This window comes from Papilio polytes, unplaced genomic scaffold (genome assembly GCF_000836215.1).
Source record: "Papilio polytes unplaced genomic scaffold, Ppol_1.0 DF820678.1, whole genome shotgun sequence".
NCBI classification, from domain to species: domain Eukaryota; kingdom Metazoa; phylum Arthropoda; class Insecta; order Lepidoptera; family Papilionidae; genus Papilio; species Papilio polytes.
In genome coordinates this window covers 263,978-280,736 of record NW_013528526.1, presented here as the reverse complement: position 1 = coordinate 280,736, position 16,759 = coordinate 263,978, and the positions used below count along the sequence as shown (strand labels likewise).

General features: G+C 33.2%; 1 protein-coding gene across 2 annotated transcripts in view; it reads right to left on the bottom strand.

The window, feature by feature from the left end:
* The window catches only part of LOC106110336 (DE-cadherin), a 187,373-nt gene that overhangs the window by 3,927 nt on the left and 166,687 nt on the right, over window positions 1-16,759 (bottom strand). For both annotated transcript variants that reach the window (XM_013292119.1, XM_013292120.1), the window contains 7 exons: window positions 12,706-12,897; window positions 10,964-11,119; window positions 9,167-9,364; window positions 7,295-7,511; window positions 4,882-5,100; window positions 1,253-1,477; window positions 645-775 (listed from right to left, as the gene is read on the bottom strand). In XM_013292119.1, coding sequence (XP_013147573.1) covers window positions 645-775; window positions 1,253-1,477; window positions 4,882-5,100; window positions 7,295-7,511; window positions 9,167-9,364; window positions 10,964-11,119; window positions 12,706-12,897 — 1,338 coding nt within the window. The remainder of the gene's footprint in view (window positions 1-644; window positions 776-1,252; window positions 1,478-4,881; window positions 5,101-7,294; window positions 7,512-9,166; window positions 9,365-10,963; window positions 11,120-12,705; window positions 12,898-16,759) is intronic.

Sequence of the window (16,759 nt, the reverse complement as noted above, 5' to 3'; positions counted from 1 at the left end):
TTATTTATGGCTGTACTTATAGAAATTAAATGAAGCTTTAAACATCTAAAGAATTTTGTTATAATCTAGCGATTCCATTTAAAACTGTACATCCTCGAAGTTTTTCATGTATTTCAATCAAGTAAAATTGATTTGAATACTTTAACTGTCTCACTATTGTGTCCTACGGCCGTTTTCTGAAGCATTTAATAAGATGAATAACAGGTGGGCACACTCACAAGCTTCTTCGACCACATAATTGGTCGCACATCGCGTTTATATAACCAGTGTCACGTAAGTAAATCTATTACATCCAGAATTGTGTGCGTAATAATTAATAGACAGATAGAAGACTCCAGAGTGATGTTACTTAACAAAATTAATTCATTGATAACATACTAATGTTATAAAGTATACTAGAAATTGTAAGAGGCGAAAACCTTTGACAAAACAATCGCACAACAGTTGTGCGATTGTCGATTGTTTCGCAGCCTCAACTGTTTGTTTGCAGAAATAAAAATCGAGTAGTGTTACCTCCATATACGCTCATAACGAAATCAAAACGAAACTAAACAAACTGTTTATTTTCAAATGTGGGCAAGCTCTCAATGGATAGTTGGAATTCTTTTTCGGATTACTTTACGGATGTTGAAAAGTATACTTACAAAATCATTATAGGTGAAGTTACTGATGCAGCCAACGAAGTGTTGGTTGGTGGGTACATGTTGCCAGCCGAAAGTTCTCGCGATGTGCTGCAGGTCAACACTAGCACCGCCCAGTTGTAGAGGACCGTTTACTGTAGAACATAATGTTAGTTAGTGCAATATTTATCCGCATATGAATATCACAAGAGAAGTAAGAATTAAGAATCATAAAATAACTCGTTAATATTAGAGACGGATCAATTCACATCGGTATAATGAATAAAATTATAATAATATTACGAGTATTATAACATTTGCAAAGAAAAAAATCGTTGTTTTAAGACGCCAATTTATTAGAACAGATTTTTGTTATAGAAAATATTAGTACGTTTTTATTAATTTACTAATATTTCCTTTAACCATTCCAACTAAGCTCTAGGCTTGTGCTAGGACATGGTTCACGACAATAGTCGAATGGCGGGATTCGAACCCTCGACCGCAAGATCCGTAGTCCGTAGTACCCCAAACCATTAGGCTACTGGCACTTTATAACTAAGCAAAATATTATTAAGCAAGTTGATTTGAAAAATCTTAATATATAATTTTAAATATAATGCTAAAATTCTTACCATTTAGTATTTCCCTAGGACCAGTGGGTGCGGCAAGGCTCATACAAGTAGATAACTTGCATCTGTCTACAAACATCTCTATGGAACTCCTCATGAGGACTATTTCTATGAGATGCGGTTTCCCATCCGCTACGTGGACGACGCTATTGTTCAACCGTGTGGTACCAGACCCGTAGTTAACTAGTAGAACTAGGAATCCTTCTACTAATTCTAGTGACATGAAATCTGTAAACAAAAAGGCTATTGAAAAAAATGAAGACAAGACGTTGCTTTGACTAGTTCAGGATTGTTTAGTTTGATGTTTCTATATTTTTAAAACTTAGCTTTAAATGATCAGACAATTTTGTCATTACTAAGCCGTATAAAGTAACAGAACCGTGATTACGCGTAACAGAAATAAGCCTTATCATAAAACCATCACCTCAATAAAGCATACGACAAGTCATCAATCATTGTGGTATCATTAGAAAATCATTAGTTACGTCTATAGACTACGTAAGGAAATTTTACATTTGTTTACAAGACAAGTATATAGGCTTAAGCCTATGTTTAAAAATAATTTGACAAAGGGTGATGATGATAATTATCATACTAATATTATAAATGCGAAAGTTTAAATGGATGGATGGATGTTTGTTACAGTTTGTAGCCTTAACGGCTGAATGGATTTCTATGAAATTTGGTATTGATGTAGTGTAGAGGATAATCTGGAAGAACGCATAGGCAACTCATTTTTGTTTTTATTTACTTCCACGCGGACAAAGTCGCGGCGGAAAGCTAGTGGTAAAATACATTGTTACTATCGACTTCTCCAATCTCGTAATTAAGTATGATTTGGGGACATAGAAATCTTTAATACCATTTTAAAATGATATCCTGAACATCATTGTAGTTTTTAATTTCGAAGCTATTGAAAACTCGTCTCGTATGACGTGAGAAACCTTATTGGTTCGTTCTTTTCAAAGCAACGGGTTTGGAATTACGTTTTGTTTGGATTTCGTTTTTCGTTTCGCGTGTCAGGGTTGACGGGGTTCAAAATTATAAATAAGTTACCTGAAGGATATCTAAGATTTACCATTTTTTTTGTAATTATAACTCTTTTGCTTCCTTCTTTACTTGTAAACCTTTTTCGTTAATACAAAAATAACTTTCACATTTTAAATTACTTAATTCTTACTTTATACTCTATATTATTGCTTGAAATAATTATTATTATTCTCAAATGCTAAATGCTTATATACTTTTTTAAAACCATTTTACCTTTGATGTACGTAATTAAATTTTTACCTTTCGTTCAACCCTAACGAACCCCGTCAGAAATAAAACTTCGTTCCGTGCTCTTATCCGGGGGCCATTGTGGATTTCGTCCGGAAATCATTATTCAAGTTGTTACGCCAATCTACTGTGACATATTCATTGTAGCCGGCGACATTGTTACGCTTTCTCGACCAACGTTAAGTCCAGTTAAAGACATGGCCAGTTTATTCGATCAACTTTACAATAGTAGTTCATTGTGTGACTTTGGACGTAAATTTCGATGAAATGTAAATTGCGTTTACAATTAGGACGAAATGTAGTAACTTACATACATGCTAAATTATAGTACTTGGCGATAGTTGATGTACGATACTAAACAAAGTGGTATTGGAATTAAATTCTTTAACTAATACATGTTATTTATTTTACACTTTTGATGGATTGCGCATTACTATGTTCATGCTGTTATAAATATTAGCATATGTATGAGACAGGTTTAATGAACGATTGCTTTAATTTGTAGTAAATACTTTGACAATTAAATTAACAAGACGTAAATACAGTTTAATTTTGATTTTTGCGATTTTATTAATATTTGACACATCAACAATCATTCCGCAAACAGGGGTAACGAATTTATAATAAAAGCTTTAAGATTATCTTCAGATTATTTTAACACTTTGGATTTTTGCTCCGATATCGCGAAAGAATCTGCAATCGACGCGAATGTAAGCAATCGTGCGTCTAACTCAAAGTGTGTGCAGTACACTTAACAGAATTGGCAATTTGGCAACGTCTGGGTATAGTATTTACTCTGGCAGCGAGGCGGTGCCAAAGACCCCGGACACTAACAATTCAATATTAACAATAGGGCTTATATCATTGCATAAAAAGTTTCACATTGTAAGCAAAAAGGGGTAAAACGCAAATCGCCGCCACTATATAAAAAGACCAAAAGACATATGACTTCTATACTATTGGGAATATTCAAAAACTTCTAGGCCAATTTAAAAATAGAGATACGTTATCGTTGAGTTATATATTCTGTATTTATTTTTGCGCGAACGAAGACACGAGCAACAACTAGTCTGTAATAGGACAAGGATTAATTTTCGACATTCATGAGTGCCGTCTAGTATTTATTACGCGAAAAAACTTGCGGAGTCCTTTAAAAGCTCAAAAAAACATTTGCCTCGCGATAGTTGTAAAACATTTACGACATATGCGGCCACTAAATCTAATTGTAATGGTTAATTAATTAAAGAGATTAACGACTGATTCCTTTGAAATTTATCACTAATTACGGTCATTTAGTAAAACTTGAGTAAAACAAAAACGTAGACGTATATACATTTTAGGAGATCTGAGAAGATCCGATTAGAAATTCATAAGGACTTCGATTTCAGCGGAAAAAGTTGGATAAACGGAAAAACAAAGCTATAAATTAAATTTTGTTTGTAATTGCTAATATTAAATTTAACTACAACAGTATATTTTAGTTAACAAAAGTTTTAGCAGTGAAAAGACTTAGACAAGCAGTCCCGGTACGAAATAAAGTCTGGGAAACCTTTTGTGTTTGGCGCCGCGACACCGGCTGCTTATCCGTGGCCCGGCTGTCAATTCGCTCGCATTCTATTTTGTTCCAAACACCGCTAGCTTTACATTCGTTATCCGATCGAATAGAAGACAGGGGAGTTTTACGTTTTTTATTTTATTTTTAAAACGTACTATAAAAACAAACAAACACGTACGTTTTCAGACTTAGCAGTAAGATAATACTTTCTTGTGATTGTTATTCCAAACTTTTAATAAACTGTCATATTTAAAATGTTTGCTTTTGAATTTATCAATTCCAATTGTTCCTTAGAATGTAAGTAACTTTCGCCCACGACTTCGTCCGCGTGAAATTCATTATCAAAAGCCTATGCATCCTACCTTCCAAATCCTCTACCGACAAGATCCGTTCAGCAGTTTAGGCTACTAACTCTAACAAACATCCATGCATCTACACTTTCGCTTTTATAATATTAGTTAGTTGTAATTAACGTGATTCAACGTTCGTTATTGAAAAAGTAAAACATCATTTTTTATTTGTGAGCGCTGTGTGCGCCTGTCATTTGTATGTTCTTCTGCTTCTTTGTTTTTCATTGTATACGGTATATTAATTTGGTTGTGAACTTTGAACATGTAATTGGTGTACCTTTCCAATAAATAAATAGATAAAAAATGAAAGGATTTAATCATATAGTTTAAAAATGTGCCAATCTCGTTGATTTGTCGTTTGCCGGTCTCTACATAACTCAACTAATAAACGCATTAAAAGCTGCCAATTAACAATCTAAAGTTTAGCCATTCATCACAACAATACTAACCTTGTACATCTAATAATGGGTTGTATTTCAAAGGTCCAAGGTAGAAGACGAGACTGTTGCTAGCGTGTGACGTCACGGTGAGAGTGACGTGACCCTCGTGGCAGGCCGGCGGGGAGGGGTACATAGCCCAGCCGTCGCCATGGAAACCGATCGACGTCTGCTCGCAGTGTGGTCCAGATAGACCCTCTGGACATTCGCATTTGTCCGCGAACGGAGTTCCTAGAGGAAAAATATTACCGTTTAGTTCCATTTTATATCTTGCTTTAAAAATAATAACTATTGTAAAATCGTGTAATCTATTCGATATGTGTATTTCATGTCTAATAACTTAGGTTTTTTGTATCAAAAAGAGTTTAAACTCGATAATCGGAAATATTCGATTCTAAGTCGATTCTCTACCGAGTCAGTGACTTATTAAATTGTAAGTTGTTAGTAAAGTTTCTGAACTTCATTATGACAGTGGGAAGGAAGTAACGCGATTCTTGCTGCAAGACAACCCTTGCGTAGCTAACTTTAGGATAACGTCGGTCTCAGTTAGAACATCCGTGCAACCTTTGTAATGAGCTTTAAGCTTTATCTACTAGATATTTTGTTAAGTGGAATTGAATCCGTAGGGAAACGCTAGTTACTTAACTACGAAATATATACATAAACTTCTATAATCTATACTAATATTATAAAGAGGAAAGATTTGCATTTTTGTATGTATTCGATACACGTAAAAACTACTGAGCCGATTTCAAAAATTATTTCACCATTAGCAATCTGATAATTAATCTGCGAATAACATGGGCTATATTTTTTATTACTTTTTAATTTCACGCGGGCGAAGGCGCGAGCCACAGTTAGTATTATATAATTTATGAGTTGTTATTTTTAAAGTCTGCAAGTAACTTTTATGGCGCAGTGCCAATTTATTTATTTATAATTATCTCATAAACAATAAGTTGTTATTTTTTTGCATTTGGTAGGATCAGACGATTTATTTAACTATTTACGACACAGTACTGAGTGATAGTTCTTTTATGAGGTATTTTACGGCTTTTATATGATGGATATTTAAGAAACAATTTAGTATCTATGGCGCAAGCGAATTGAATCAATCTATTTCATATTATATTGATCATAAATGCTTGAAAGTGGTTGGCAAATCCTCTAAAAATATTTCAGTCCACATAGTGCTTTAAATAATTTCTTGGGTAACCATACATTATTGCATTCTTTTTGGATAAAGTGAGATAATTTGGTAATTATGTTATTAGGGATATGTATATCAGCTCTGAGAATCGAAGGTAAATGAAGCGCATTTGCGGTTGGGCGACCGCCCAGGGCGTTGAATAGAGATGGGGACGTCAGCAAATTACAGTCTTCCATAAGCATATAAGTTTGTTAAGAAATAGCCACAGTAATGTCTAGACCAGGGCGCTTAAACCTGTACTAATTAAGAGCTTGCTTTTTTACAGTTTCTATTTTTTTTTTGACATGCCCCTTACAGTACAATTTTATGTTAAAATATACTTTATATCTGTGACAATTCCATAACAGTCTTATATTATACAAAATTATAATATCGTTTGCAACATTGAAGTTATATCTTAGGTCGTAATAATTTATATCCGTCAGTACACTTCTTTAGCTTTATTACTCCCTTTTGGCTGTTATAATTTATGAGAAATAAAAGTACTTCAACAATGGCCGCTTTCGAAACTCGAGCGCCGCCTATTGGCTTATTGTGTACGGATAATAAACCTTTTTCTTTGAAATGGAGACGTATACTGACCACTTTATATATATTATAGGTATCCGAGGATATATTTTTATAAGTATATCGTAAATCCACACCGCGTATCTTGCAGTGGTATGTCACTTAAAGCTTACATTGTGTGGTCTTATAATAAAATCCATCATGTCATTTCTATCGGGTGTCGTAAAGTCGGTTATAAAGTTTGAGTTCCTTGCTGTTATATCGATATAATTTTAATATTATAACTCTAAACTTTAGTGGTTTTTACACATAATTTTCGTAAGACTGGCTGCGTCTGATAGTCAATCAGTCCGTGAACATGGCGCATGCAATTGTGACAAAATATCGGCAGCTAAATCCAATCGTGGTAAGAAACCCGTATTATATTATTATATTCACTATAGTACTATTTATTATATTCACCAAACAGCTTAAAACTAAATAATTACAATTGAAAGGCTTTAAACTATAAAAAAGCGACAAATTCCGGGTTACCCTATAATGTACCGAAACTTAATTTGTTTTGATTTTTAAGTTAAACCAAAAAATAGTAAAGGAAAAATGAAGATAAGAGAACAGGCAAACATACTTTTTGCAATATTTTTATATCGTTCCTACGAGCATTATGTATATTTTAATAAACTGTTTCGTTTGTTCTTAATTCCTTACCTCCGTTTAGACAAACAAGCGGTTCCTCCACATCACAAGTACACTCAGATTCAACTCTAGCAGAGACGCCAACAAAGCTGGTCGTGTTGGTGTACACGGAGAGTGGTACATTGTTTTTCATCAGTACATTCCGACACGAATCCTCGCACTGCTCCTTCTCTATCAGGCACTCATCAATCTTCACCATGTATATCTTCGCTTCTAATTCTTCTTCAAGCTGAAAAATAAATTATTTTATTTATTGCATTGGTTTAGTAGCTAAATTGTGTAGAATATTAATAAATAATCCGTATCAAATTTAAAAAAATTTGGTTAAGTAAGAAGTCCAATATAATTCTATACTTAGGGCCTGTCTCACCACTGGCTGATAGAGGCTCAGATAGCTTAAAGATGACCTCACTGTCAGATAAGGTAACATAATCCGATTTTTCCATAACATATTTTACATGTTGGATTGTTATCAGGCAATTTACAATTTGGTGGGACAGGCCTTTATTATACGAGTAAAGTTATTTGTATTTCTGTATGTTTTGAAATAACTCAAAAACTACTGGGCCGATTTCAGAAATCCTTTTATCAATAAATAGCTACGTTATCATAGAGTAACATATGCTACATTTAATAATAAATATATTTTTGAGCGGACGAAGACATAACAGCTAAAGTAAATTAAAGTACAAATGCATTTAATTACGAGTAGATAGAAATTCCGTTTACGAAATGATTTTATCTTTACTGACAGTCGTAGTTAAATGAATTAAATAAATAGAGTTTTATTTCTTTAAGATTCTAATAAAATAGAGTGCCGCTATTCCTTATGGCTACATTCTAGAAGCTTTGAAATATGTTTGAAAAATGATTCGATCAGGAAAGTAATTTAACTTAGGGGATAGTTTTACTTTGCGTGTCGTCCGATAAGTGGCAGTAGTTCAAGAATTAATCTTTAGAATTAAACAAGTTTTAGTGCAACAGGGTTTTAACAAATAAACAATAATTTAAATCATTTGTTTTAAAAGCAATTTCTCGAGTAACTATAAAATTTAGTCGAGTTTTATCTTGTAAATAGGAACAGAACTATTTAGGTTTGAGGCAACTTTCCAGACGTTGTCATATTTACGACTATTCGCAGTTATTTGCAGTAAAGTGTACAGAAGGTAAGTAATCGATTCAGGGTAAGGCCACGGAGCAGTTTTGTTTGTTGGCAAATGTTAGTGTAGGAGTTACCGTCAACAATACTCGGGTTTGTGTGCGTTAGGCCTTTAGTATTTACACAGCTCATCTCTATACGATATCGATTAGATTTCTATAGAAATGTTTCGATTGGTTACGTTCATTGTATAAATTATATTACACTAGCTGTTGCTAGCGGCACCGTCCACGTGAAATTAAATATTTATTACTCACTGGTTAAGTAACCTTTTTATGATGAAAATATTTTTGAAATCAGCCCAGTAGTTTTCTAGTTTTTTCAATACAAACAAAAATACAAATCTTTCCTCTTTATTATAATAAATACTACTAGCTGTTGCTTGCGACTTCAGCCGCTTGATATTAAATAAATAGTAAAGATATAGTTACTCAGTGATAACATAGCTTTTTAATGGTGCAAGAATTTTTGAAATCAACTGATTTCAAAAATTACTGAACTCAGTAGTTTTGGAGATATTTCAATACATGCAAAAATCCAAAAATACAATACTTTCTCTTTATAATATTAGTACAGATATATACAATTTGCAACATTAAGGTAAACTGAAACATTATAAACTAGCAAGCTGGCTCGGCTCTGCTTGCTTTTATTTATTAAAAAGAAATTGTAATACGAGTACATGTCAATAATACTTTGATGGTTTGTACTGTTATGTGACTCACCTTTTCCTGTATCCCAATGACCATACTATCGAGTTTCTCTGCAGGATAGTATGGAGAGCCGTGCGCTGAGAAGCGGACGTCCAAGAAAACGTCTTTAACAGTTGGCTTGCTGAACACCGTAAACACGTCTACATTGTCTAGCGACGTGTTGTACAACTGAGCGAGACGACGATGTAGTTTGTCCTTTTTACTAGTACCCTGTAACAAAAATAAAGATTTTACTTGTTTGTTATTAACATTTACAGAACAGATGCTAGAGAAAATCAGTACTATTTCGAATTAAACCATTTCGATTGTAGCTGCCCCCTAGATCTTTGGCTGGCGACGCCAGTTAAGGCGATGTTATCTTAAAGAATTGAACACTATTTAAAATTTTAATACAGTTGGAATTTTAACATTACACATGAAATGTGATTTATATCGTAACAAAACGTTTACAAGCATGTACTTGGGCATAATCAGAAAGAATTAATCGTTTCAAGCGACACAGTAACGGTGGGCGCCACTGACATGCAAATTCTCGACCTCGCGAGCATAAATTTGCAAATTAAACTATCGTTGCGAGTGAAACTGCTGGTGATACGGTCGTAAATTATCATGAACCTTTTGTATCCGATGATACTCAACAACTGGGTTTCTGGTACAGTTTGTTTAACGCGATGCACAAATTGTATAAGAAATTATCTGCAGATTTATCATAAGTTGAATCTTTAGTTGTTGCTCACGTGTATACCAAATATATAAATAATTCTGATTAAAATAAATTAAAGGAATAAGTACTCTTTGCTATGAAATTTGCCCTCAAATATGTTGTTTTTGGTTACATTTTCTTTGTAAATAAAATCAATATAATAAAAATGTTATTCAGCTGACTTGTAAGACCACAAATATTTTCTTTAACGAACCCGCAACGTCGGTCTATAAATCAAAAATATATTGTCAATAAAAATATAAATCCGATGCCAGACTCGGCAAGTTTCGAACTAACAGATATAAGCAATAAACTTATACGAATTTCCTAGCAAGCTTTCGTGCTAGACAGAAAAAGAAGTATTGGGTCACCGCAGTGCGGAAGCGAGTGAAATTTACACCAGTACAGTCTCGTACACTAATACGAATGCAATATTGTGACAATTTGAACTTTATTCAAAGAGTATAAGGTTCATGGATCATAGTTGCATTGACGACTGTACCATTTTGCGTATCGTGTGACTAAGCCCCATAACATTCGCGGGCATCTAAATTCCGATGCGAAAAGCGATATTTAGGCGTGTCACATTGTCACACCATCAATTTAAATATAGATCGTGAGATTATGCAGTTACGGTTGTATTTTAATTAACAGCTTGAATTGGCTCTTTTTTACATGGCGATAGTTTGAATAGTAAATTACGTTGTTCGGACATGAATTTTGTTATGTGATTTTGCTGTTATCGTATTCCGTTACTGATTGGTTTCATCAAAATATTCGATACATTTATATTAATGCAATTACTGATATTAAACATGACGGTTAGCTACATTTATGCCATTTCGTTGAAAATAAACAATATTTTTAAATTTAGTTCAAGCAAAATAAAAAATACATAATTTACCCGACGTTCTTACGGAGAAGGAAAACATCGTGATGCCTGCAAATATCGGTGAAGAAATTCAAAGACATGTGTTAAATCATCCCGCAGTACAGCGTGGTCGACTATGGCCTAGTTCCCCTTACTTAAGGTAGGCTCCGAGCCCCTCGGAACATATAGTAAATAATGAAAAAAAAAAGATCTTAAGATAAAAAAAGATACTCACGTCAGCTTCCGGTACTATGAATTCTTCTGCAGTGATGTTGACGAAGCGGATAGAGCCGGATTTATCTACCGCCTCCTCTGGTATCTCCTTGATGGTGACGTTGACAGTCGCCTCCACCCAATGGAACGGTACAAGAGGTTCATTTTCTTCTGTCACCTAAAGTCATAGTAAATAGCTCTTAGAAGTGGAATAGCATGTAACATGGTACAAACAACGCTAGATAATGACTACTTTATAATAGTTATGGAACTCTGTTAAATGTCACTTTTAATAATTATAAAAATAGAGTATATATATGTCCTACTCTTTTATTCTACTTGAATATCTTTCTTCTCACTCATGTAACGTAATCCGCCTAAAATGTGACGCCTGTTTGAAATCTTAATTTTCTTTTGTTTCATTAGAAAGTGTGTTGTTCCAATAATATTTTTTATACATTATCGTAGTAATAATTCAAAGCAAAACTAGCAATTGATAAAGAGAATATATTAAAGAGAAACAGCAATAACCGTTATCTTTACTTAGCAAAAGATTTATTTGAACAAGAAAAAGTTTGTCCGTAGTGGCCGGGAGGTTCCTCTCAACTTGCGGTTCAACTTAATAATTTAACGTTCAGTATTTACTGCGCAAGTCGTCATTTTGCACGCTCATGTTTTAACCACGCCGTAGTGTCGGCTCTTAATAAAAATATTGTTAGCTCCATGTTTTTATGCTGGCAAATTAAAAAGTTTCTCGTTAAAGATTAATTTACTCTGTAACGCTTAAACTTGTTAGTGTCCGTAGTTTGTTTACGATTTATCCGTGATTTTAATAAATATTCCCGGGTATTGTTTGGTATTATTTATTCTTTAAATTTATAGATAACTAGCTGTTTCTCGCGACTCCGCCCGCTGTGAAATTGACAAAATGTAGCCTATGTTACTCACAGATAAATTACCTTTCTAACGGTGAAAGAATTCTTATAATCGGCCCAGTAGTTTTTGAGTTATTTCAATACATACAAAAATACATATCTTTCCTCTTTTTAATATTAGTATAGACTAGCTGTTGTCCGCGACTTCGACCGCGGAAAAATTAAACAATACAAATAGCCTATGTTACTCACAAACAAATACTTTCTAACGGTGATTTTTTTTAATTGTTTTTGAGTTATTTCAATACATACAAAAATACAAATCTTTCACAATATTAGTATAGAAAGAAGACGTGTATGTGTATTTAACAGGTAACTTTACCGCTACCATTTACTCATGTTAAACAGAGTAAAATAAGCCTTTAACATAATAAGCTTTTAACAGTGGTAGTGCCCGCTTTAACATCTTAGCACGAATGGGCCGGCACGCCCGGTGTACGACCACACAGAAGACAGGCGTGAAATGGAAGCAATTCCGTGTTTCGTCTGATGTGAGTGTGGTGCCGGAGGCCTAATTTAAGTCCCTTTCCCTTTACCACCCTTTTCTTATAAAGAGAGGTTGGGAAGAGAAAGTGGATTTGACGGTGGAGGAGATGCATAGGAAGGGGAAATATCCTCTTTATGTGCGTCTCCTCCTCCGTCGGATAAGGATAGGCAACTCATCTGCAATTGCGGATGTCTATGGGCAGCGGTCGCTTCGCCATTTTGGCGATTTCAGGTGGCCGCTTGCTCGTTTGCCACCTTATGTTATAAAAAAAAAATAGTTTATATCTTAAAATTTAGTCCTTCAATCTTACTCAACAGATAAGAAGAAGCAATGTTAACTTACATTAAATCTCAATAGATAAGTGCCATTAGGCGTTCCTTCTTTCATAGTGATCATTCCAGTGTTACTATGCACGTCGAAGTATGGACTCCTCTTCTCGTATGACGGTAGCCACATGAACCTCTTGTCCGGTAAATCCCAATCGTCGGGATCGTCAACGAATACACGACCGATTTCCGTATCCGGGGCCTCGCCCTGAGGAAAAAAAGTTAATTAGATTTAAACATTATGGTTGTATTACTTAAAGGACAAACAATTTTAAAATGATAAAATCGATAAAATAAATACTAAAATCTGTATTATATTTTATATTACTTATGAATTATATCAAAGTGTATCAACGATTTACATTTATTTATTTTATATTGATATACAGTACATATTTACATCTTAAAGGTTATTTAAGATGTTTTTAAACGTTTTATCCTTTTTAATTGCATTCCTGTGGCAGAATGAGTATATCGAATATCTAAAAACGTGTACTGAACTTGCACATAACTTCCGAATTATAAATATTTGAATCAAGTAAATTGTACATATGATAATAAAGCTGTACGCAATCAACAGAAAATATTTTTATCAACACAGATAATATAATCAACAATAAGGTTATCCAACCTTGTTGGTTTATCCAGAATAACGAGCAACACTAATCTGCAAGGAAGTTGTACAATTTGTGCGAGAGATGTCGCCTCGTTTGCGGCGATGTCTCAAGTTCATTAGGGAGTCTCGACGAATTAGAACGGACGACCATTTGTATTCAATTTCGAATTATCTAAATACAGTTAGGACATAAACAAAACAGTTCGCCTGTTAAACTCTAATTAGGAATTACAAATTATTTTAACTGTCAAATATATTCTTGAAGCTTAGATAATACAAGGAAACTTTTAAATGTATTATGATAAAACAAAATGTGAAAATTTAAATTAATGTATCTAAACAATTAACATGAAAATATGTTATTGATTTCTAAAGAATATACATATGTAGGTACCGACAGCATAATAGATTACAATTTTGTACTTTTATGCGTTATGTACAGCAAAATTAAAAATAAAAAGAACAATATTTTACGTTTACTGCGTACAATGTTTCAGAGTTTTTACGTCTTTATAAAAACGGAACTGCACAGAGTAAAAAAGTTTAGTTTTTTGTTGTTTGTCTTGGTTACACGCTTTTAGAGTTTTTCGTTTCCAAATATTTGATAAATCCGGGTCGAATCCCAACGGTTTGAGCTTTTCGAAAATTATTCACAAATATTGTTTACTATATAGACAAATATGATCTTAAAATAAATGTAACTATTTTTAACAAAGAAGCTATTATGAAATTGGAAATGTACAAGTCAACATTATTTTATTAAAATTCGTTACGTAAACATTTCAATATTTAGTTTCATTTAAATCATAGGATTATCTATGTTATACAGTTTTCATTAAAAATTTGGTAATAGAAAAAAACTTCGTCCACAATCTCGCGTGTAATGCCGCAAAATAATCCGGCCCGAATAAACATTGTCCAAATCCCATGACAAAGTCACTCGTTGACGTCTCATCTGGAATATTACGGGCGTAACTCAGAGGAATCAGGTCGGGACTATAAAAACTACATCCCCACCATAAGCCCTGTTTATACCCGCGCCGAACTACACTTTCATTACGGCGAAATTAACATTTTAATGGTCATTATTATACATCAAGAGCATTAAGGTTGTCCTTAACGTGAGTGAAGTATGGAACTTTGTTGCACTAGTGTTGGTATTACAAAGATATTGTGTGACTAGATTTGCCCCATCTAAGAGTGAACTAAGTGAAAGGTGACATTATCAAAAAAAAGCAACGAAATAAGCTGACGAAAACCTACATTTTTAAAGTTGAGAACCTGACGCGTCGACCAGTCATTAGTGGGATAAGAACAGGAATGATGTGGCTAAAATTTTCACCAGACTTCAAAAGATGGCTGTCTTAGTATGAATCTTTTGATTGATTTATTACTTTAAAACAGTGCTTAGAAGTGTTTGGGGAATCTATGATTATAATTAACAAGGGGTTCCCTAGTTCCGTGCTCATCCCTTCGGTATTGTTAGAGCCATTTAAATCTTTAAAAGTTTTTCAATCCAATGATGTAAATATGTAAATTTTGCTAACAAATACCACAAATAATATAAATTGTGACTACATATGTAAAGTCTATGCAAATCAATGTGATCGTTGTAGATTTTTCGGTTCAAACCAACTTAACTTTGAAGGATATTCTTTCACAATTCCCAAAACAAGGCAGATTACTGCCAAAAATGTTTATAACCGTCGATATTTTACGGTACAGGCGTGCAGTGTAAAAGTGAACATAACTTTCGTCCGACAGTAAAACGGCTAATTCCGAAAAATAGTCGCGACCAGAGTGAGGAATCGTAAAGTTTTATGACCTTGGGTTTGTTGAGGGCAGAGTGAACTCTACGCTGTTAAGGAGACACTTTTGTGTTTTATACCTCATCAGTAGCTTTGGTGAATGCAAATAGAATGTTATTAGGTACTTAAGATAAATTTAAAAATGCATTGTCTGACAGTTTGTTGTGTAATATAATTATTTAAACGAATAAATAGCAAAACACGTCGGTCTATTTTCCTATCTGTTTTTGTATTCAGCAGTTAAAGCATTTAAAGGCTGGGACACATCAAAAACAATCTCATTCCAGAAGAATTGTGAATGAAATGAAGCCAGATGAAATCGTAATTGAATTTGGCGTTAATCGAGTGCGAGCGATAACTACGTTTCGATAATGGATGAACATTCATTAAAACTATACTGAAATGTTTATTATTTTAGTAATGACAATGATATTAAATACACAATTAATGGATTACTTTGATGTTTGATTTTTGTGTCATTATGATGAATTCAATTATTATGAAATAGCCACAAATAAATCTGGGAAAATCAGATTTTATTATTACTGATTGTCCAATTAAATTGACACTAGTCTAGATTAATGATTAGTCTTGTATTTTCAAATTTTTTAAAAATGAATAAAACGTATCTTATTAATTATAATTACAGGAAGTGAAAATGAAAAAATTCCAAGAAATCTTATATTAAATTATTATCTTAACTGCGTAATATTAAGTTGTAATACAATCTGAGAGTTAAGCCAGCAACAGAAAGTAGAGCTTCCACTTTAATTTTCAAAGCAAACGGTGCCTTGAGAAATTCTATACAAAAAAATAAATTATTTCACGACGGAGATTTAAGACAAAGCCTCGAAAACTTCCTTATCGAATCAAAACATCCAACTTCTAACGAAATCTCTTAAACTAATTACAAACTTAAACCATCCAGTACAATTTTAAACAAAAAAAAACTAATTTGAACACAAAATTGCAAAATCAGGGAAAACAATCGATAGCTGAATATTGATTTTAACAATAAGGTCTCCCACAGACTACAGATTTTTTATCGATCGATCAAAATAATATGAAACAAAAATCGGCGTAATGTATGGAGGTGTGCAACCTCCATACATGTTCATAATGATTAGGCTCCAGACGAATATCGACCGATAAAAATTCTGAAGTGTGGTCGCTCTAATACTCACATAGTATCGCCAACTGTAAATTTCATTGAAGTAAATTTCCGTCTGAAGCATTAAAGGAAATAATTTCAAATTAATACCAATTACTATTTTAAATATGTGGTATGCAGGATTAGTGCATTTTTCAACATAGTTTACTTTCAATTTTACTCAAAATTGAAATTAATAATACCCTTAAATTATACATTTTATGAAGTGTTTCTTTTTATATTTCACTTTATTTTATGGACAAGCTAAATTTAAAATATTTCGGTACCTAATGTTAAAGTGAACACATCTTCAAGAAGACGTTTGTTTAGTAAGTAATATTTTTCTTCGTCAAACATAACTTATTTCATGTGATACGTATCCAACGTATTGGCTTATAACGTATATCCTATTGTAAATAAATAAATAAATAAGATTATTTTAATTAAATCTCGGAATAAAATATGTTGAGCTGTTGATAGGTTTTAAAATAACATA